Source organism: Pezoporus wallicus, unplaced genomic scaffold, assembly GCF_028554395.1.
Source record: "Pezoporus wallicus isolate ANWC-B61680 ecotype Strahan unplaced genomic scaffold, APGP_CSIRO_Pwel_v1 contig_2372, whole genome shotgun sequence".
NCBI lineage: Eukaryota > Metazoa > Chordata > Aves > Psittaciformes > Psittacidae > Pezoporus > Pezoporus wallicus.
Window position 1 is genome coordinate 1,316,979 of NW_026635198.1, and position 24,108 is coordinate 1,341,086.

At 37.8% G+C, this 24,108-nt stretch overlaps 1 protein-coding gene across 1 annotated transcript in view; it reads right to left on the reverse strand.

Annotated features, from left to right (window-relative positions):
- Nucleotides 1-10,618: 10,618 nt before the first annotated feature.
- Nucleotides 10,619-24,108, reverse strand: part of PRKX (protein kinase cAMP-dependent X-linked catalytic subunit) — a 61,447-nt gene continuing 47,957 nt past the window's right edge. Inside the window, exons 6-9 of the mRNA XM_057411953.1 lie at nucleotides 20,232-20,289; nucleotides 17,882-17,959; nucleotides 11,813-11,960; nucleotides 10,619-11,306 (exon numbers count right to left, since the gene is read on the reverse strand). Of these exons, the coding sequence (XP_057267936.1) occupies nucleotides 11,835-11,960; nucleotides 17,882-17,959; nucleotides 20,232-20,289 (262 nt within the window). The 3' untranslated portion in view covers nucleotides 10,619-11,306; nucleotides 11,813-11,834. The remainder of the gene's footprint in view (nucleotides 11,307-11,812; nucleotides 11,961-17,881; nucleotides 17,960-20,231; nucleotides 20,290-24,108) is intronic.

The following is a 24,108-nucleotide window of genomic DNA, read 5'->3' on the forward strand; positions in this document are numbered from 1 at the left end:
ACATCCAGCAGCATGTAAGCACACCAGCCTTCTGTCCCACAGTTTGCAAAGAGCTGGATTCTGCACTTACTTCATCCAGCCAATGAGGTAGCATTATTTCTACCATGAGCTGATTCACGTTAAAATAAATAATTTTTCTTCGAAATGAAAATCCAAAGCTGTTTATAGAGATGGCAAATCAGCACTAACTTCAAACAGGACTTGCTTGTCATGAGCAACTAGCATGCAGCAGTTCACAACCACACATAGTCCATTTCATGACTTTAGAACTCAGTTAAGCACAGAGGGGTTAAACAGTCCTTCCACAGCATTTGAGAAAACAAGCAACTTAGCTCATTATTTCAACTTTGGTAAAGTTCTGAGAACAATTAATTTATTACTTCAGTGTCTGGAAAACTTTAAAAAAGAACAAACAATCTAAAAATAAATGCTTTATTTTTTAGTGAAATAAAACCAAGCATTTTATATATATATTTCTTTTTTTTTGTTTACTTTTGAGGAAAGTGCCAAAAATGTCATTTGGGATGAATGTGAATACTGGTTTATTATTTTGACTCTACGTGGTCCTCTATGAGCAAAGGGCATGAACCAGATGACATCTGGATGACCCTTCCAACCTCAACCAATCGATGCTTCTGTGAAATGGTCAAGTGAATGTCAAAACTATGTCTAGTGAATTTCTTTCCTACCCTCCAAATCAATTTACCTAACTTGATTTTTGAAGTCCTGAGTACCTCTGGTGTAACATAAGGCACAGAGTATGAAATTCAGACAGAACCGAGGAAATAACATTTCCATTCCTGAGATGCTGCTATTCTCTAGTTTCAAGTACTCCCTCCACCCCTCGAAGCTGCATCTGCCTTAAATCAACTACTTCATGGGTGGTGGAGTTTTTTTAGTTGGTTTTGGTTTTCTTCTTATAGACTTAAGAGGATACAGTACCAAAAGAAGTAAGTGTTAAAGACTTTTAGTTTGCATAGTCTCTTTTCCAATTCTAAAAAATAAAAACTCCAACCAAAGAAAGGAGCACTGCCTGAATAGGAAGAAACAAATACAATGTAGACATACCCACCCTCCCCCCCCCCCCCCACTGCTCACCACAGGTAAACATTTGTTATTCAGGGTTACATTTTATGTGAACAGTTTGTAGAAAATAATTTTTTCACTTATTCCCAGATGCACTTACTCCCTTATCTTGAGACCTTCTTTTTTTTCCAGCCAATTACTCGCACCCCTATTTACTGACTTGCCCCTGTTCAAAACATGCAATATGAGATAGCTTGGGTAGAGGGAACAATTGACATTTGCAGGAGAAATTGTCTTTGATCCTTAAACTTTGTATCTCAAGAGCTTGTTTTAAGAGGAGTTTTAACATAATCATACTAAGGGAAATCCTTTTAAAGACTCTGGCATGATTGACAGGGCTTTTTCTCTCTTCTGTTTGTCTACTCCTCATTCGTAGTCTTTCATGTGACTCACAATAGTGCATTGCTTCAATCTGTAGTTTATTGCTGCTATCTTCCATTACACCTTGAGAAGAAACAGGATCAGAGATTTTTTTGATAGAATTAACAGAAGTGAACTCCACTGAACATCACCCTCAGGGCAGGAGTGAAACAAGCTTGGACATGAAGCAAGCACTTCCAAAACAATACAGGAAAATACAGCTCTGGATGTCTTTAAAGGGAACTAGCTAAAAGAAGCCAGTAAAATGCAACAACTTTTTGGCAATATATGAAACTATATTGTAACTCAGACCTGATTTCCAAGGTGGGTTGTATTTTTTCCTTCCAATACATCATGTATTATGGCCCTATGTAGAGGTTAAAAACCCCAAAACAAATCAAAACCCAACCAAACACATGTTCGGATAACATAAGTTCTAAAAGTCATTGACTGTTCCTATAACCTTCCTGCAGTTTTTCTCTGCTTAGCTGCTCGAAGCTATGCCAATCTAGTATCAACTAAAAAGATTTAGAGAGAAAAAAGTTATGGACTGAATTATTTCGAGTAGGATGAGATCTCCACTCGCTGTAGGGAATAAACTAGAAGCTTAAAGACAATACAAGGTAAACTTCTACTCTTTTGAATTTTTATTGTCTTAAATGCTATTATTATTGAGTGTTAGAAATTAGAAAAAAAACACAGACTCATAACAAAGTTAAATAAGGAGGATATGTTTCAGCACTGCTCATGATTTCTGCACTCATATGATAAGGAAATCTATGTTTTCATTTTTAATTACAATGACAAAATAATCACTCCACTGATCACTGAATCTTCTTATTTTATACTTGGAAATTTGAAAAATCTTTTGCAATTCTTGTCTACCACCACAAGCCCAATGAAGTTTGTTTCCTATGCTGATAGGTTATTAATGGAGGCTATTTCACTCCACAAATCCTATTTTTAGAGTAAATTTATTACATAGAAAAAGCTATCTTTTCTGCAGAAAACCTAGAAGCTGAAAACTTGCTTGTATTGGCAACTTAACTCCCCCTTTGACATCCATATGTACTGTTTAATAAACATATAGCAACAAAACCAGTGAACAAGCTCCATATTCTAAAGCTGCAATGCCTCCTTCGCTTAAAAAATGTGACATCACATAATGAACTTCAAGCTGTTTACTGTTTCATGTAAATACTTAGCAATTATGTATGCAAAAAAAAAAAAAATGGTTAAGGCTATTAAATCAGCTACTCCTTCTCCATCCAGGTAAACACTGCTTTTGGGGCAATACTTTAGATTTTGCACTTCTATCAAAGACTTAGACTTTAAATTCATATAAAAGGCATTTAGAGTATCAATAAATGACAACAAACAACAATATGTTTTCAGAGGTAAACGACTGTCGTGGTTTAAACCCAGTCAGGTAATTCGTTCGCTCACTTCCCCCCCTTTCTTGCCCTCCCCCTGCTCTCGGAGGGACGGAGAGGAGAATCAAAAGAATGCAACTCCCACGGGTTGAGATAAGAACAGTTTAGTAACTAAGGTATAACACAAATCACTACTGCTACCACCAATGATAATAATGATAAAAGAAATAACAAGGGAAGAGAATACAACACCTCACCACCCGCTGACCGATAACTCGCCCCCCAAGCCCGACCAAGCTCCAACCGATACCTCCTCCAACCCTGCAGTCTCCCAGCCCTTCCGGCTAACTCCCAGTTACATCCTGGGCATGATGTGCTGTGGTATGGAATACCTCTTTGGTCCGTTTGGGTCAGGTGTCCTGTCTCTGCTTCCTCCCAGCTTCCCCTCCTCCCTGGCAGAGCATGAGGCTCACAAAGTCCTTGGCCAAACCAAAACATCCTTGTTATCAGCTCTGTTCCTGAGCTGAAAGTCAAAACACTGCACTGCACCAGCTACCAAGGAGGAGAAACATGACTGCTACTGCTGAACCCAGGACAACGACTCCCAACATGTCTCATATCATCAATTTTACAATGAAAACACCCTAATAAAATCTAACACAAAACAGAGAAGCTGTGGAGCATTCACCATGACTTGGACTACAGTTTTGAGAAATGCCCGAGATAGTTAAGATTAACTCTTTTAACACTACCTATTGCTGTAGCTACATCTTTTTCTACTACATAATTTCTGACATGTGAGTAGAAGAGAGGAATGGGTACCAACTTCCTCTTTTCATTCCTTATTCAATAGCTTCCAGTTTTAATCCCCAGCTGAAACATGGAAATCAGCTCACCTTCCTGACATCAGATTATTCAGACATTACTCTAATTTCCAATTTTAAAATATTTTACTTTAAAAGCTTTGATATATTTAAATAACTTGTTCTTAAATTGGATTCACAGATTTTCTTTGACTGCCAAGTCAGTGTATTAAAGTATTAACATTTTAAATGAATTTATTAGTTTCAAACCTGTCATATTTTGCATGTAAGTAATCACCAGCTGCATAAATAAAATTTAAAATAATTACTGGCAGAATCCACAGTACCTAAACAGACTTTACAGACATTTTCACTATCCAAAAATTCATTATCTCATAAGCAAGGGTCCACATAAAAACCTGACAAGTAATGGTTACTCATGTACTAATGACCTGCTAAACAAAAAAAAACACAAACCACCCCCCCCCCCCCCCCCCCCCCCCCCCCAAAAACAGCCGAAAAAACAAAACCCCAAGAAATTCCATTTCCTCAGTGGCTGCACAAAGAAGTTAAAGAACAGACTCAGTCTAACAACACCTGCTTAAATGACCCATGTCCACACTCTCTTTCTTGCATCACCAAGATTTTGTTGGGGGTTACATGAGTCACAGGAGCTTATGTAAATACTTTTAAATGGGTTTGGAATATGCTGTTTGAGTTTTGTGTTACTTTAGAACAAATTGCAATAGTCTTGCTCCCTGGTGGCAAATACCTGCAGGGAGAATAGAAGGCCTTCCACTACATTCAATTATTGAAAATCCCTTTTCAAACCAAGTAAGTGGAAGTAGTGCTTTTGATCCAAAGTTCATTTCACAGCAGGGCAGTATTTTTCATAGATCACTTGAGTTAATGGGCTCACTCGTTGCTACGTGGTTAATGGCAGACTGGCAGGAGGAAGTAAGCATCATGACACGAATGCTCCTAGCCTAAGAGAGAGGCTAGTAAGAAAGATCCTAAGTCTGAATACACTCAAACATAAATGCATTCATCTGGAACAAACTTCGCTGTTTGATAATGTATTTAAAAGTATCTTTCCCAGGTCATGTTTGTTAACATAAAGACAAATATTTTACCTACTTCTGTTTACTCAGCTGTGCTTACTTTTTGCAAAATATGTTGCCAGAATAGGCAGAAGCTTGACCAAGAACTAAGAGGAGAATGTTGAGTAATTTAGTCAACATGCCTCAAAGGAAATTGTTAATCCATAGAAACAAGACATACCACTTGTGAGAGTTTTAATATATTAACGCCATGTACCAGCCCTGCTTCAACTAATTATTTTTACAAGCATCTTGATTACACAAGGGTCCAAAATTAACATAAAATTTCTTTTTAACTGAAAAATTAAGACCAGGTCAGGTAGGTATCACACACACAATTTGAATCACTCTATATTTATGGCATTAGTTCATCCAACTTCAGAAGACCAAACAATTTTCGTACCCTAAATCAAAGATTGAACTGTCTAATGCTTAACTCCTGAAGAAATATGGACTTACAGAGAGCTGCCACAGGACAGCTCAAGAGTTTTTCTAAGGCTAGGTCTTAATACTTGCTAAGCTGTGCAGCTAAACTCTCACACAGCTCCTGAAAGAAAAAGACTTTGTTCTTCAAGGTGGGAAGACTTATGTTTATGCTCTGAAGGACGCCTGGCATTCTGCATACTAGAGCAAGCTGCTGTTTCCTTCAAGTGATTTACAACAATAGCAGCATTAAAGCACAGCCCCCTACTCTGCACAGCTTACATTTGTGCAGAACTGAAAATTAAGAGGATGCTGACTATGAAGAACTTTTCCCCTTTTCCAACCATAAGGTTTTTAGTCTCAAGGATTCTCTAAACTAGACTAATTTACTAAAACTGAAATAAACTCTGTCTTGCACAACTCTTTTCTATGCAGTACTGGGAAGAGCAGCAGTTTATAGCTTAGAAGCCAGCATAAAGCTAGAATAGGCAGCATTTTCTCTACAACCTTTAGAGCAAGTACATGTACAAGTACGTACTGTTCAGGCATACCAAGTTATTTATTGGCTTAAAGTCCAGTTCAAGCTTATTTGGTTTCTCTCTTCCATTTGCCTTCATTACCACAGTCCAGAATGTGGACAATATGCTGGAGACAAAAAGGAATAAATAAAAACCTGATAGGCTAGTTGTTTAAGATGAAATGGACGACAATTTTCAAGGTATCTATGACTTACTCTGATAAACTAAGTAAAAATTGGTGCAGTGGAGACAGCACCTGTGCAGCGCCTTAGAGTTTCACATTCTAGAGGTAAGATAGGCCTGCATTTGAGGTGTTACAGGTTACATTATCAGTTTTAAGATTTCCCTTAGAAACTTCAGTGGCCTGTGTCCAAAACTACAGATGCAGCAGAAGGTGCTTGGCTGTCAGCTGCCCCAACAACTCACTCTTACTGGCACTTAAACAAGTGCAGCAAATCAGATATAATTGTTACATATATCCAAGCTGGTATAATAATAGGTCTACTTACTACTGAAATTTTCTGTTTTCACAGTTTGGAATATTCCTACACACGACTAGAAAAATATCTGGATATATTTAAAGAAATTCTAACAATTCAGCTGGTTTCAAGGATAAATATGAAGTTTGACATACATGCAGCACGTATGGCTTTTTTTTTTTTTTTTTAATAGTACCTGGAAGGAGGAGCAGAAGAGAGAAAGAAAAGCTAGGTTTTTCTACTGAAGCCAGTAAAAAAGCCTTTTACTTTCCCTCTGTGAAAAGCTGTGTAAACTCTGAAGCTGAGATTGTAGTGCCTAGCAGGAGTTCGCACAAGGAAATACTCAGTATGTGAATTAGATACAAGTTCAGAGCACTGGGCAAGATCCAGAGTTGTAACTCTGTGCCAGTTGCTTTCAACCATTTCTTATAGTATACTGTTACTGGTTAACAACAGGGTTAACTGGGTTCTTGTCAAATGCTGTTTAAACAGTGCTAGGACTAACGAACCATGGAAGTAAGACAGATTTGGGAGTAGCGAGTAAAGCTATGTGAGTGCAATTCAGTTATACAGCAGCACAACTTACCTGCCCGGCGTGAGTGAAAAAGCATATTTAAAATGTGCCTTTGCTGGATAAGATCTGGAGTTATATGTACAGTCAAAAAAGATAAGAGTATGCACGTTAGAACAAGTGAACAAAACCTCTACGACATGGCAAAAGGCTGAGGTAAGAACAAGATGCCAAACCAAATTCTTTACAAACATCCTGGACACTTGCTAACATTCAAGAATTTGGTATGTTTTAACTGAGCAGTTCTTTTGATTCATGTCAAAGACATGACTAAAAGCTTGCCAGGGCTCATTGCAGTGTTCTCTCACTTTCCATTAGCACATGACATAGTGGTTTACAGGAGAAAAACGTCTATGCACAAAATCTAGAATTAAGCCAGGCAGGAAGCTAGCACAAAGTTCTGTGCTAAACCCCCCCAAAACTTACCTATTCCAAACATAAGGATATTTTCTTATGCTTAAAGAAACAGACTGAGTGTTCCAGACAGTGTTCAGGTCATTAAGTTGTGAAAATGTCAAAGCAATTAGGATCATATAATAAAAGTTTAATGAGAAGTCTGAGTTAACACTCTTCATTATTGGTGTACTGAAATGAATTCGAAAATACACTTTCTGGTTCTTCTTCCATGCCAACTGAAATATGTTCTACCACTTGGGTCTTGCTCTGGAAAGACTTAACGCCTGAAAAGAACAAACACAGTTGTTTTACTGCTCCTCTCCCCTTCACCAATATTTTTGATGAATAACCTCTACCTCCTCCCAACACAAATGGAAACAGACTCAGTTTAAGCATTTAAAAAGATAGAAAGGTTTATTAAATGAATCCAAATTTGACAGATATTACATAAATTAAACAGCAATAAAATCTTACTAGGGTTTATGTACAGATCACAGTGATTTTCATTGTGCAATGAGGGCTGACTTTGTAACTTTGAACAGTACTTATACATGTGAGCTACAAGCAATCAGTAACATACAACGTTAGTCCAAGTTAACCTTGCAAGTCTAGCAGTTCAAACTTATTATGCAGTACACAGATGCCTGCTACCACTATCACTACTTACTATGCAACATAGTATTTATAAAGCAGTCAAAGTTTGCGATAAAAAAGTGCAAAACATGGGAAGTCTGTACACAGTACAGTACAAAAAGGAATCATGCTACAGTCATTTAAAGCTGAAAAATAATTCTATAGCATAGAAAACACTGCATCACAACTCTTCTCAATAGCAAGCAGATGGGCTGTGGAACAGCCAGATCTTAATTGCTTTCAAAACTGCAAAATCCCTGTTCATCCATTTAAACATAGTTTAGTACCTATATTTGATCCCTTAACAATGACTTTCTACGGTGGAAGATCACATTAGTTAAAGCTCAGTAGCGGACATATTCATTGATCAAGCTAATTTACAGAAAAATCTACAGCATATTCTCCATTGAAATCATGAAGCATTTATATTCATTTGGTTACAAGGCAATTTAATTTATAATGCATGTTTATCACTTAAATCCTCCAATTGGGTAATTAAAAATATATATATATATAAAACTCAAAAATAAACGTTGCTTTTTAATGTTTAACATTCTTGTTCATCAAAGCAGAATACCAAAGGCCTATGGGCTCTTGCAAGAAAACAGTCCTTATGCAACAGTTTATACGCAAAAACACATTAACAGATGCAACCAGAATAAAATGAACTTCAGAGAATACCATATTTGAACAGAAAACAAAGAAGTGTTCTAGTCTGTTAAAAAAAAAAAAGAAAAACCAACCAAAACAAAACCCAAAACAAACCATAAATCTTGAGTCCTTAGTGCAGTGTCCATCTGGGAATTTCTGTGTGAGTGCTCAGACAGAACTACATTAGTGGGCCACGATGTCCCAGCAAAGACTTAAAACTTAAAATAAACTCACTTGTGCAAATAAATAAAATGGGCTGCTTTAGCAGCAGTTTAAGACTGCTGAGAAAATAACTGATCACTTAATGCTTCAAGAACGTTTTGGGTTGGTTATTTCTTTTAAGTAAGGATAAAAAACGTGAAAGCAGTTTTGTACTAGAAAGCATGTTGACGAGGTCAGTAGTTAGGCATATGTAAACATGGCTCTGGAAACAATGTAAAGTCAATGGATTAGCATTATTAATAAGATTGTACTGGTTCCTTTAGTCGCTGTCATAATGAGTGTCAGTGCATCCACTGCCAGCAATGGATAAGATTCATGAAAAAAAAAAAAATCCACTATCTCTGTTGTTCAAGCATTGAAAGCTTAGCTCATGCAGCACGTAAGTTAAATGCAACTTAATTTCCTCGGCTTTGAAGACTTAAACACAGTGTAGATTTTAAACTTGAAAAAAAAATATTTAGCCCATTTGCTTGTTGCAGTAAGTACATTTTTAAACAAGAAACTGGTTTTGTAGTACTCAGAATCCATAAAAGTTAAAGCTCACACACACACACAAAAAAAAAAAAAAGAGCTGAACTGTGGCTGCTCCCATTAGATAAATTCAGTTGTTTCCTGTGCTTCATTTTTTTCTGATGGATATGGAGTAACTCACTCCACAGATACAAAAACAGTGGACTGGATTAATTTTTTTCAGGAGAGCAAGGTATTTTTACCAGGTTGAAATGATCACTTTCTATGGATTTTCCTGTATTTCATTATACATTCCTACACTGATTTTACTGAGCAGCAGGTGGGGTCATTAATCTGTGGCACTTGCATAACATCGAGATGACTTTGTGACATTCCAGAATTACCACTTTGAAGTATCCTCATTTTGCCACATGTTGTGCATTTCTGCAATCTCTTCAAGGTAAGACTTGCTTTACTAAGAAATAGATCTAGTAACCTAGAAATTGCAAGATCTCAACAGCATTTCTGTACTCTTTAGAGTTACCTAGAAGAAAATGGAAGTCACTCTTCCACGAGGAGACTCCAGATGCAGATCTGTCACAATATTATGGTAATTTAATTAGAGATTAATAGAATGTCTACTTCATAAGCATTCAGGCTTTAGTTCAGAAAAAAGATTTTTAGCCTATGTTTCTTGTAGCATTTCAGATAAATGTGGAGAGCAATTTGTTGGAGAAGCTTTATGTATGGTCTACTTACACAGTTTTATGTAGAGCTATCGTAGTGGAACTTCAGTGAGCTGACATGCTTTGGAAAAAAAATTTGGTATAAATATAATGATTTCACTAAAAGTTATCAAAATCCACAACATCTGAAAGAATATCATTACTTTTTGAAATCCAAGCACTTCAAAACCAGTTCCCCTATATTAACACAAGTATCACAATATGTAACATAAAAAAAATCCTAAAAAAATATCCTGACTTTTACACAATCTACCTTCATATTTATGTGTATTCATATACATAGGTACATATATATGCACATACTCATATTTGGTGCTACTTAAAATGAAGCAGTATTGAAAATACTTCCTAAATACAGTGTACGCAAGCTGCTAGAAGGACGTTAGTACAAGATGAAAATAAGAGACTCCTTACATTTGAGGTTTGAATTCTGCACATATGGAATTCCTGTCAGCAGAGATTTTAGGACATTTCCAAAAGCAGGAGCAGAAGAATCAGGCTCTAATATATTTTCAGTCTTCCCTCTGATATTCTGAACTGCCAAGCACTCAAAAACATCTATTTCAATAATGGAAGAAGTCTTTTATGGCTCATACTTTACATTTGGAGAAGACAACAAGCTTGAGAGACAACAACTCCGGTAAGAGCCAGTTAGAGCCCTTTTATCAGTATGCACTGAACTGCATGTTTACAGAGAGTCTTCATGTGAGGAATCTCATTTCAGACAATACATAAACACTCAATATCTTGGTTTGTAGAGACATCGCTGCAATAGAACTTTATAAATCAGCCATTAAGATGATTAAGATGCATCTTAAACAGCAATAAAACATGCCCTTGTCTTTCTGCTTTCAAGTACTATGGTTGCAATTGTGAGGCATTGGAAATTTTAGGTACAAATATTTTTTAAAACTTAATTATTTTTATTTTTTACAAAGAATTATAAAATGTATATAGGAAGATGAAAACCTCATTTATCCTTTTAAGATTTTTATTCCTAGAGAACTTCTTGAAAAACACTATTTGAAAAATAAAAATCATAGACTCTGCAAAGTACAAAAATTTACATCTTTGCACAGTTCCTGTGCTTTAGTTGTACTGTATTCATTATATACATACATACTAATTTGTGCTTTTAATTACACAAGTTTAGTATAAACTTATAAAATTAAGTCTATGAATTAACTATGCAAAAAGGATCTGGGAATAGCAGGAAACTTAACCATAAGTTAAAAAAAAAAAAACAACAACCCACCTAAAATACACCATTTTAGCAAGTCTACTTCAGAATAGACTATCAATATTACAATTCACTAATATCAAATGTTTACAGCAAAAAATTATTCTTGCCTGCCTCCAACTCTTTAGATATTTACTATACACTGATATGCATATTTAAATGCAGTATCATTCTTATCCACAAAAATTCTTCATTTACATATGAACTCCATTTTTCTTCTGACTTGCTGTTAGCACTTCAACTTCCTTCCAGTTTCTAAGACAAAATATAATGAAAAAGGAACACAAAATACAAAGAGGAGCATGTGAATTGAATGACGAATATCAGCCTAGCACAGTTGTAAGACAGAACTTAGCGTACAGAATTAATCTGACAATCTTATTTCTCTAACTAGAGTCTTCACTCTTATTAGGAAAATTCTGTGATCAAAACCAATTACATTTCCTTATCTGTCAAATCAATCTAGATATTTGCTTTTAACACCATTTTAAAAGTTTTAAGGACAGAGGCACTTAAATATCTGTACACAAATAACTCCTTATCACAGAACACCAAAGCCTGTGAGATAAATTACCTTTGTCATTCTGTAGACCTGTTTACCAGTATTTTATTTCAACAGTATTACTGTGATTCATGTTTTTTTTTTACGAGGTGTAAGGAAGTATTAATCAGTGTTATGGAGCAGATGATGTAATTTCTGCATACAGCTCTCACTCACAGATCTTCAATGTTTTGAGAGGACTCCCAATATTTGGACATACCTCATCAGTGCAGATGTCACATTCAGAAGTTCTTGAAAATTTCTAGATCTTTAGGGGGTACTGGAGGTATCTTGTTCCAGTCATCTTCAGGGTAAGCTTCAAAATTGGAAGTATCCCCATCATTGGATACTTTTGGCACTATGGGAGGCTAGTCAGAACAAGCACAACAAAAATGTTAGCACAGTTTCCTCAAGTTTCCTCAGTAAGTCCCTCTCCATCATATTAAAGCAGAAATTCTGTAAAAGACTGATAAGCATATTTATAGAAGTTCACCTTTTATACTAATAATAAATGGCATGAGAGAAGGAAGCCTGCAGCAAGAGAGACATGTTCCAATGCTTTGTCTATATCATGGTTATGACACTTATAATACAGATACCTATTTTATTTAGCACCCAAGTTCTAGCTGTTTTGCAGACTGAATGTAACTACTGAAAAAGGTTACTACAACTAAGTTTCCAGGCACCTGACATTACAGCAAGATCTACCACTCTCCTTCCTCACTGCTCTTCTGTAGCCTATAAGCAAAAAGGTGTGTAATCACATCAGGTTCCTTTCAGCTAAGAAAGAGTCTTGATAACAGTGGGGGAAATTGCTTTCTAATTGCAGAGAAAAAGCCTCATCTTCACTACTTTCAAACTGATTGCTTTTATAGGTGCAAATGACTAATTTGTGTCTACCTACTATGCTTTTTCCTTTTGGCTAAGAAAACTTTAAGGACAATAACAAAGCTGGCTACTGTAAGTCATGCCACAGACAGAACTATCAAATACAGCAAACCCTAATTCTGCATCTTCTCAAAAAGTGAGTCTGGCTTCTTCTAGCTCTGAGAACTTACCTGATCTTTTGGGCTTAGTTTTTAAACAATGCCATCAGCAGGTTTTCAATGGGAAAGAAAGGGTCCCTTAAAGATGGTACTTTTAAGCTTCAGCCAAAAGCAAAGTCCTACTTCTACAGTCACAGTATACTGTAATGTTTTAGAAGATGCAAACAAACAAGAGGAACTAGAGATGTGTGCACGCCTACAGGGGTATGATATAATAGGCATCGCAGAAACATGGTGGGATGGCTCCTATGACTGGAGTGTTGGAATGGAAGGTTACAGGCTTTTTAGAAAAGACAGGCCTGGCAGACGGGGAGGGGGAATTGCCCTTTTATGTTAGGGATAGGCTGGAGAGTATGGAACTCTGTCTGGGGACAGGTGAGCAGTCAGAGAGTTTGTGGGTCAGGGTTAAACGGAGAACAGCGATGGGAGACATTACTGTGGGGATCTGTTACAGACCACCTGATCAAGGAGAACCTGCGGATGAAGCACTCTATAGAGAGGAAAAACCTTATGCTCACAGGCCCTTGTTCTCATGGGGGACTTCAACCACCCTGACATCTGTTGGAAGGAAGGTACAGCCCAGCACAAGCAATCCAAGAGGTTCCTCGACTGTGTGGAAGACAACTTCCTTCTGCAAGTAATAGAGGAGCTGACAAGGAAAGGTGCCATGCTTGACCTCGTGCTCACCAACAGGGAAGGGCTCGTTGGAAATGTGACACTCCAGGGCAGTCATGGATGCAGCGATTATGAGATACTCCAATTTGAGATCCTCAGGACAGTGAGAAGAGTGTGCAGCAAGTTCACTGCCCTGGACTTCAAAAGAGCAGAATTTGGCCTCTTCAGGAACCTGCTTAGTAAGGCTCCATGGGATATAGCCCTAGAGGGCAGGGAGGCCCAAGACTCTTGGTTGATACTCAAGGATCACCTGCTACAAGCTCAGGAGTGTTGCATCCCAACTAGAAGGAAGTGCAGCAGTAGGGCCAGGAGACCTCCTTGGATGGATAAGGAGCTGCTGAGGAAAATTCAAATGAAAAAAGAGGCTTATAATAAGTGGAAGCAAGGACAGGCGGCATGGGAAGAGTACAGGGATGTTGTCTGGGAAGCTAGGGACCAGGTTAGGAAAGCTAAGGCCCAGTTAGAGTTAAACTTGGCTAGGGATATTAAGGATAACAGGAAGGGATTCCACAGGTACATAGCAAATAAAAAACAAACTAGGGAAAATGAAGACCCCGTCAGGAAGCTCTCAGGCGAACTAGCTACACAGGATTTGGAGAAGGCTGAGGTTCTGAATGACTTCTTTGCCTCAGTCTTCACTGGCAAAGGCTCTGACCACACCACCCAAGTCTTGGAAGGCAGACTCCAGGACTGTGAGAATGAAGACCTTGCGCCCAATGCAGGAGAGGATCTGGTTCGAGACCACCTTAAAAACCTGAACGTGTACAAGTCCGTGGATCCTGATGAAATCCATCCGCAGGTCCTGAAGGAGCTGGCAAATGAAGTTGCTAAGGCACTGGCCATCGTATTTGAGAAATCATGGCAGTCAGGTGAAGTTCCCGATGACTGGAAATAGGGAAATACAACCCCCATTTTCAAGAAGGGGAAAATGGATGACCCGAGGAATTGCAGACCAGTCAGTCTCACCTCTGTGCCTGGCAGATTCACCTGGAAGGCATGCTAAGGCACATGAAAAACAACAAGGTGCTTGTTGACAGCCAGCATGGCTTCACTAAGGGGAAATCCTGCCTGAGCAATTTAGTGCCCTTCTACGATGGGGTGTCGTGGTTTAAACCCAGTCGGGTAACTTGTTCACTCACTGCCCCCCTTCTTTCCCTCCCCCTACTCCCAGGGGGACAGAGAGAAGAACCGAAAAGAATGCAACCCCCACGGGTTGAGATAAAACCAGTTTAGTAACTAAGGTATAACACAAATAACTACTGCTACTACCAATAATAACAATGATAAAGGAAATAACAAGGGAAGAGAATACATCACCTCACCACCAGCCAACCGATAACTCGCCCCCCAAGCCCGAGCAAGCACTGACCCATACCTCCTCCAACTCTGCAGTCCATCAGCCCTTCCGGCTAACTCCCAGTCACATCCCCGGCATGATGTGCTGTGGTATGGAATATCTCTTTGGTCAGTTTGGGTCAGGTGTCCTGTCTCTGCTTCCTCCCGGCTTCCCCTCCTCCCTAGCAGAGCATGAGGCTCACAAAGTCCTTGGCCAAGGCAAAACGTCCTTGTTATCAGCTCTGTTCCCAAGCCGAAAGTCAAAACACTGCACTGCACCAGCTACCAAGAAGGAGAAAAATGACTGCTACTGCTGAACCCAGGACATGGGGCTACAGAACTGATGGACAGGGGTCCATCCAGAGCAGTTGATGTCATCTACCTGGACTTGCGTAAAGCGTTCGACACTGACCCACACAACATCCTTGCCTCTAAAGTGGAGAGACATCAATTTGATAGGTGGACCACTTAGTGGATAAAGAACTGACTGGATGGCCACACACAAAGAGTTGTGGTCAATGGCTCAATGTCCAGCTGGAGACCAGCAAGGAGTGGTGTCCCTCAGGGATTGTTGTTGGGACCGGTCTTGTTCAACATCTTCGTCGCTGACATGGACTGTGGGATTCAGTGCGCCCTCAGCAAATTTGCCGATGACACCAAGCTGTGTGGTTCGGTTGATATGCTGCAGGGAAGGAATGCCATCCAGAGGGACCTCGACACGCTTGTGAGGTGGGCTGATGCCAACCTCATGAAGTTTAACCAAGACAAGTGCAAGGTCCTACAGCTGGGTCGGAGCAATCCCAGGCACAGCTACAGGTTGGGCAGAGATTCAGAGCAGCCCTGCGGAGAAAGACCTGGGAGTGCTGGTTGATGAGAAAGTGAATACGAGCTGCCTTCAGTGTGTACTTGCAGCCCAGAAAGCCAACCGTATCCTGGGCTGCATCAAAAGAAGTGTGACCAGCAGGTTGAAGGAGGTGATCCTGCCCCTCTACTCTGCTCTTGTTGAGACCTCACCTGGAGTATTGTGTGCAGTTCTGGGGTCCTCAACATAAAAAGGACATGGAACTGTTGGAACAAAACCAGAGAAGGGCCACGAGGATGATCAGGGGACTGGACCACCTCCCGTATGAAGACAGGCTGAGAAAGTTGGGGCTGTTCATCCTGGAGAAGAGAAGGCTGCGTGGAGACCTCATAGCAGCCTTCCAGTATCTGAAGGGGGCCTATGGGGATGCTGGGGAGGGACTCTTCATTAGAGACTGCAGTGATAGGACAAGGGGTAACGGGTTAAAACTTAAGCAGGGGAAGTTTAGACTGGATATAAGGAGGAAATTCTTTCCTGTTAGGGTGGTGAGGCACTGGAATAGGTTGCCCAGGGAGGTTGTGAATGTCCATCCCTGGGAGCGTTCAAGACCAGGTTGGACAAGGCCTTGGGTGAGATGGTTTAGTGTGAGGTGTCCCTGCCCACAGCAGGGGGGTTGGAACTAGATGATCTTAAGGTCCTTTCCAACCCTAACTATTCTATGATTCTATGCTTAAGAAAACATACTGCATCTAGTCTGCTTTAGAGGACTATCTACTCCACTGTGGACAATGCCTGATACTCCCACCCCCTGTAAGTAGTCGTGCAGGAAAGCCCCACACCCACCCTCCCCCTCCTCCCCAAAAAAGGCAAAAAAAGGAAAATCCTCTATTTTAGATTAAGAGAAGTATTTTCTCTCTTTCAGCCAATAGTATCATTTATGTAATACTAACATTTAAGATCTCATCAGGACAGTGAATCAATACATCACATACAGTAGACAAATTCACAGATTTTGCAAGGAAAATGGAGCACTGTACCCATTATTTCATATTTTTAATCTCTTCTTCAGTATAATATATAGCCATATTGTGAAAATTAATTCTGAAGAATATAGCTGCCTCTAGAAATAATGAAGTAAACTTCTGACCCAATTAACATCTTCGCTCTGAGGTATAATTAAGCAGCATCTCACCGTTTAAGAGCTTACTGTAACCATCACAAAAATTAAGAAACAGGCTTTGGATTCATAATAGTCTAAAAGCCATGGTGACTTTTTTTTTTTTTACATGAAAATGCAACACACAGGATGTTTTGACCCGAGACTCTCCATTTGTACCTCTAATATTCAGTGTTTAATATTATGGGTTTGTTATTTATTTGGTAATACAGTATGTTGTCATAAACTTCAGAGTTTAAAAACTTACAAAACATGTTATTATTCAGTTTGTGTTTTTTTTTTATTTTTGTGACCAAAATTTACAGTAAATAACTTGAAAAATGTGACTTCATTACAAAAGATCTACATAAAACTAATAACTAAAAATAAAAAAAAAATCCATGCATTTAAAGAAAATGTGGATTTAAGGAAAAAAGTTACCTATAACTTTGTATTAGGATGTCTACAAGAACACATCAAGATCATTTTCATATCTATGTTGCAAGAACTCAATTTATGATATCTAGCCAGAAATTCATTGTAAGAAACTAATGCAAAGGAGAATCAAACATTTAATTCATATTTGATTGACTGCATATAACAACCTATGCTACCAAAAAACACTAGTAAGAAGTTGTACTATAGCTTTTAAGGAAGGAAAGAAAGAAGTTTTAAAACTTTAAAAAGCATTTTACAGTGTTGATAGCTTTTGCAAACATCTACCCTCACATAGTACTAGAATTTGATGCTGTTATAAAGTATGTCAGAAACACATTCATAAATCCTTCTCTCTCACCTTCTCTATTCCTCCTACTCCCATATGCTTTACATTTTATTAAAGAATTTACCTGAATTGAACTTGGCACAAAAATGTAAAGCCCAGAGTAAAACATTTGCACAGATATAAGGGCAAAGAAAAAAATCAAAACAAAAATCAAACCAACAAGTCACCAATCCCCTCACACGAAACAACCACCTATAACAAATAAATTACAAAATTCTAAAACTGAGAATTAAATGTTGTGTTAACTAAGCTTGAGCAAAACAAGGCAGGGAGTTTTTACAGACATTTTGCATATAGACAAAAATGCAAGCGGACAATCCTATAATTCTGCAGTGTAAAAGGGAAAAAAATGCATATAATTATTGATGTGTTCATATGCACACATACCCATACACACATCTGAGCACACAGATGCAACAGGAAACAAAAACCACTTAAAAGAACAATGATTTCTGGTTGCAATATCCTATACAGTATTTTGCATAATATACCTTTAGTCTCCTTTGAGGTACAGCATCCCAATCTATAGACCTGAACCACCGATGTCTCTTCACATCATCTGCTCCATTCTTTAAAGAAAAAAATAAAAATAAATATTTAGTAAGTTGTATGTATACTAAACCATGTAGTTCATCATAAGAACTGTGGTATAAAGGTAGACTACTGGTCCGTGCAACCTTTTTTAATTTTCTTAGGTAATAATCATTAAAAGATTCTACAGGACAAATTTGTATTTCCCTAGCAGGCCCCTAATTCCAGGAAAAAGATCCACATTTCTCTCTCTTCTTTTTTGTGTTTTTTTAAAGCAGCATTCTTCTGACTCAAGGAAGATCGCAAAACCATTCACTGCAGTTCTATCCACTTCTTTCTTCTCCAACATTTTAGAGAATGCCTCTAATTCTTACACAAATTAAAAGAAATATAACTGAAGTTGATGGTGTCTAAAATAAAAATCACATCTGGCAAGCACACAGTTGTATCCAATATTACTGACATTTAGTGGTGACAAGAAGAGGTTTTCAGTACTGTTACAAAAGTATACATATAAAAGCATTTGTTTTCATTTTAGATATATGGTTAAAAGCATATCTGTCTTGTAATGGTAATTCTCTCTGGGATGCCTATTTTGATTATGCACATAAGGAACAAAAATGTTTTGCTTTTGTTTTGTTTCCCTTTTTCCTTTCCTTCCCCTCCCCAGGACAAAGCTTGATTCAAGCACAGGTTCATTTCTGAGGCATTAAACACTGGAGAAAATCAGATGGCTCTCTGTCTCAGGCCTGATCACAGCACTATTTTAATGCACATCCAAAGCTCATAAGACATGTAGCTCCATGAAATGAAGTGTACCATAGCTCTGGTGTTTGGTTGTTTTTTTTTTCAGATTTATATGGAGTGGGACTATCCATATGCACATCCAAAGATTCAACAAAGAGAGTATAATTTCTCACCTAGTTCCCCCTCAAAAGCAGATCTCATTGAATGGTTCACCAGAAAATGTCCAATAGGTTTTAAGTCTTTTTAAACCAACTGTGATTAAGGAAAAGGATCAGACTTGAGACTGACCTACTGCCCCAACCCCATATTCTGCTTCTAATTAGAACTGTCTTTGATTCTAACATTTTAGCCAATTGTAGGGAAAAACTTCCAGTAAATCAAACATTCACAGACTTAAAAAAGGCAAAAAATCCAAACCAAAGCACAAAACCAAAAAATCCCAAAGAAAACCAGAACTCAACAAAAAACCCCAGCCAAACACATTGCCCAAAATCCATGTTTGAATAAATCAAAGTTTGGTTTTGTTTTTCTTCAAAAGATACAAAAAGTTTTCTGGCTAATATCTTTCTAAATTTTTAGCTTTGGGCTTGGGTTTAATCTCCCTGCTGACTCCCCAAAACACTGCAAAGGATTCTGAAAGATAAGAAAAACATTGATTTCCTAGCTTTTCTTACCAGTCTAAGTTTGTGCCATAAAAGGCTCTGAAAAGGACCTCTGGGCAGCAGGTTCTAGCATCTATGCTTATATATTGTACAAAAAAGCAAAGCTGTAACCTCCTGCCCAAGGAAATGGAAGTTTTAGCTGTCTCTAAAGAATTAAAACATTACACAGGTTAATTTAGGCATCTGCAACACTCTAACAAAGCTAACAAGTCAATGAATAAAGGATTAATGTGTGGTTTAGCTACCCTGTTAAAGCACCTGAGTTAGTTCACATGCAGCTAACTTCCCACTGCATTACCAACCACAGCTACTGCACAGCTGCAAAATCAACTAAGTTTCTAACACAGCTGTCATCTTCTGTGCCTTACAAGTAGTACCAGATCAGGCCATCTTGCAGAATTCACCAGATTGCTTTGTGTTTCATCATGACATATCACAGACATAGCTGTATTTCTCGGGTAGGTTGGAATGCTACCTGAGATGCGAGCAGACTTCTTACTAGTAAACTATTGCCTTCAGATGGCTATTTGGAATAGGATTCTTCTTGGTGCAAGACTACTTGACTGTGCTTAATCAGCCCCATCACCAAACTACCAGGACAATGACCAAACATCATGGTACAACAACCCTTATTCATCTTAAAGTAATTTTTAAGCCTGAAATTTTATTAGTGCTCCTTCTGGGATTAAACAGCTCCAAAGGAAGAATCAAATAAGCTATGGGATTTAGCACCAAGTCTTGAAATTAATCAGTAAACAAGTAGGGTTTCTGAGTAATGTATGGGAAAATGTGTCTCAATTTCATGATTATAAAAACAAAAGCCATAGAAGAGTTGTTCTAAATCTTTCCTACAGAATTCTTTCAAACTTGTGCTTTGTTCTGTGTTACATTTTATACTGACCTTCATATTTCCTAATCGTCTTGTCCTGTCAACTACAAGCAGCTTCTTAATAAGGTCTCTGCAGTAAAGAAAAAATGTTCTCTGTTAAACAAAGGTAACTGATATTTTACTGTCGCACAAAATGCTACAGAATATAAGCATACTTCCCTTTGACTAGCCAATACTGTTCATAATTTACCCATTCATTTCCTTCATATTTTAGATATTTAAGAATGAATAATAAAAAGGAATAGCTTGTTCTAAAAGGGTCTTGCAGAATTTTGGAAGTTCCTTTTAAACTCTTTCAAGAAACAAAGGAGAAACACTCTCTCTCCCCCCTCAAATAGCACCATATTTTTCTTTGTATTTTTGTGTTTTGCTGGGCATTCAGAATCTCAAAATTTATCTCAAGCCTACCTGGCAGAACACAACTGTAACATATATAGCATTCTGTGGCTGCTAAATATTCAAAAGAAGCATGGAAGAGCCAGTCATTTGCTTAAAAGTAGTAACATCTATAAGCTTTAACTTAATTGAAAATCAAAAGCCTCCCCGGAAATTCTAGTTTATTGAACAGTTCTACATAAAGCTAAATAAACATTTTAAAAGATGAATGTAAGTTTAGAGACATAAAGGGTTTCAATTTTAAATAGCAAAGAGCTTTAAATATTAAGCACCAAAAAACACTAACATAAATCAAAGCGAGTATCACACAGTTAGCTTGGTTACTTACGAGTTGAGAGAAAAATCTGGCCTCACATTTCTATGAACAGTTATTTTTATCTCAGAGATTACTTTGCTACTCACTTTTAGAACAACAGCATTCTGGCTTCATTGCATAGAGTACCAATGACAGAAATGAACAAAAGTTTAGCCATCTTTCTTCTTTCTACAGCCTCAAATAGACCTGAGAGATGTAATATTTCAGAAAATGCTGGAGATCTACAAAGCACAGCTAATTCCAATTTTTAATTTGCAGGAGGTTAAAAAAAAAACCCAGCACCTTTATTTACAGAAAATGTAAATGTATTAATGAGACACCTGCATCTCTCCATCCGTAAATATAACATCTACTAACCCGAAAAAAAACAAGTATTCTGTCACCTAACCTTGAAATCACAAAAGTATATACACAAAGAATGTACGAATTGAGATTGAATGTGCTAAACTGTTTTAAAAGCTGTTGTATTTGGCAGAAATGTAGTTCTAAAATTCAACTGGAAAAATATTCAATTGGCAGATAAAAGGAGAATAAAAAAGTCAAGATAGAAAGCAATTTTTAAAACTCTCATGATCATTCCAACCAATCAATGTTTGGATTACATTAAATCATATGACTGACTCCTTTTACAGTCACCTTCACAGAAATATCTCTTTTCAGATATCTCTCTCAGCAGAGAAGTCTATTCCTTATGGAGAAGGCTACCAGAATGGCTATAAGCAGACTTTAAAACAGATGCAGGACTAAAAAGAAATCCAGAAACCCAGAACTAGATTCACAGGCTCTATGACCAAAGGTAAATCATGGAGTTTCCTGTTCCTATATAACCAGAAAACATACAATGGATCATTCATTCTTGGCTTCCTTCAAAATTTTATCTTAGAAAATAACAATTAGGAAAATAAAAGGATGACCTTGATCAGTGATACTGTGTTGTCACCAGAGATTAATACATTTGCTGCATTCAGAAGAATGAATGTCCATTTAATTGAAAGAACTAACAGTTTAGTCATTCTTTACTACGTAGTTTCTAAAGAATAATTTAGAAATGATCAGGTTAAAAGTCCATCCGACAGATACACTGCACTTTGTATTTGGAGACTGAAATTCTACATTAAGGCCTTTCTAGACCAGTTATCATTAAAGTGCTGTAGCGCTCATGTTTGACTTGGTATTTTCCAAAACTGTCTTTGCTAAGAAAAGCTCACAAAAAGCAAAAAAAAACCCAACAACCCAAAAACCAAAGCAACAAAACAAAAAAATACAAACAAAAAATCCCTGAAATTACTTATAAACTCATTAGCGGTCAAAGAAATACGTGGAGCATAATAATTATGTATTACGTATAATGAAGTAACACAAAACTCCACCAACACTTTTATTTTTTAATTTCTAGTTGATTAATTTATCATCATCATCATGGCAGAAGCTGCTTTTCAGAAGAGACCTGACATAATGGTCAAATATGCAAGGACTTCATGTATACAGGACAAAAGCCTTAGAGAAAACATCTGATCATATTGCAAGGCAGCTAAAAAAAGGGCCACAGTAGTGAAAAATGTGAGGAGATGCTGGTTCAGTCTAGAAAGAGCAGCACTTACACAAGACACATAGCAGCATGCAGCAGGAGGGAAAGCAAAAGTTCGAAAGGTTAAAAGTGTGGAAGGGTGATGGAGGCAGGCAGGTAGAAAAATATCAGGTTTATGTAGTACATATAGGTAGAAAAGTTTTCTCAGAGTCCGAAAAGGAAAATACTTCTGCTGTGCGAGACCAGAGTATTAAACTTCAGTTATTATAAACACTATATAGTACTAATACTTCAGACCCAGGGAGGTTGTGAATGCTCCATCCCTGGCAGCGTTCAAGACCAGGTTGGACAAGGCCTTGGGTGAGATGTTTTAGTGTGAGGTGTCCCTGCCCACAGCAGGGGGGTTGGAACTAGATGATCTTAAGGTCCTTTCCAACTCTAACTATTCTGTGATTCTATGATTCTATAACATAGCCTGAATGGATAGTCTTCAACCTTGTTGAGATACCAACTGATAGCAAGAAGAGAGAAAGCAAATAGGATACAAACAAGCTAAGAAGTAGACTGTCTTCTTAGGACAAAATAATCTTGGCACTTGCTTTAAGCCAGTGGTGCAGAGATGTCAAGACTATCCAGTTCTGCTTTTGATTTTAAAAGAGGGGTTGATGTAACAAGAGAGATACATTATGCTAACAACTCACTGCATAAAGCAGGTGAAACAATGCAAATGAATGAGATCACCCAAAACCGAAGTGTGAAATGCGGAAAGCCAAAGCTAGAATCTCATGAGACGCCTTAGAGGCAGGATGCAGTGGGAATGAGCTGCAACGCACACACTGAAAGAACAACTGAATAAGAAAAGCTGGGAAAGAAGTGCATCAACAATTTTGTTGACTAACGTATCCTACAGTTCATTGGCAGTCACATCTAGAGTGAAGAGCAAAACCTACATATGCATGCTTACTACCATAAGTAGCAAACTTCACAGCACCAGACATCCTCTGGATAATAGAAATTAGCGTTGGTCTGTGAAAGTTGAGTGCACATAGAAGCTAACAGCTTCTTTACTTCTAAATGTTTTCTCCATGTTAGACAGGCTGCTAATGATAATAACCTAATTTGAGGTGTTCATCTTCCGGGCACACTCTTGCACTTTAGTGCACAAATGTTATGTGAGGTACTCAATTTTCTTCCCAACACAGACTGGGTTAGGAAGATCAGACAATGAGACTACACTAAATTGAAAATAGTCTCAAGATTGTAAGGGAAAACTCTGTTAAGAGCAGACACAAATATGAAACAGTAATCAGCATATGGTGATGTAGATGTGCTTCATTCAGCGCACCTGATGATTCCGTGGAGGCTTAAAAAATTCTCCCCAAATGATTATTTTTGTAAAAGAATTCATAAAAGGCCAGCATAAGTTGGACATATCTCATCAGGTTTGCTGCACAACATTTTACCTATTATCTTGTGGTGACAGTAAGCGCATGCCATCTCTAAGGTCGCTTCATCAAAACACCTTCAATGATTAACCTGGGAATGTAAGAATAATTTTCTGTCTTGACTCAATCACCTCTGCTTCTGATTACACTTCCTCTATTCTAATGGTTACTAAAAAATTTCAATTCTGGATTTTTTAAATGGGA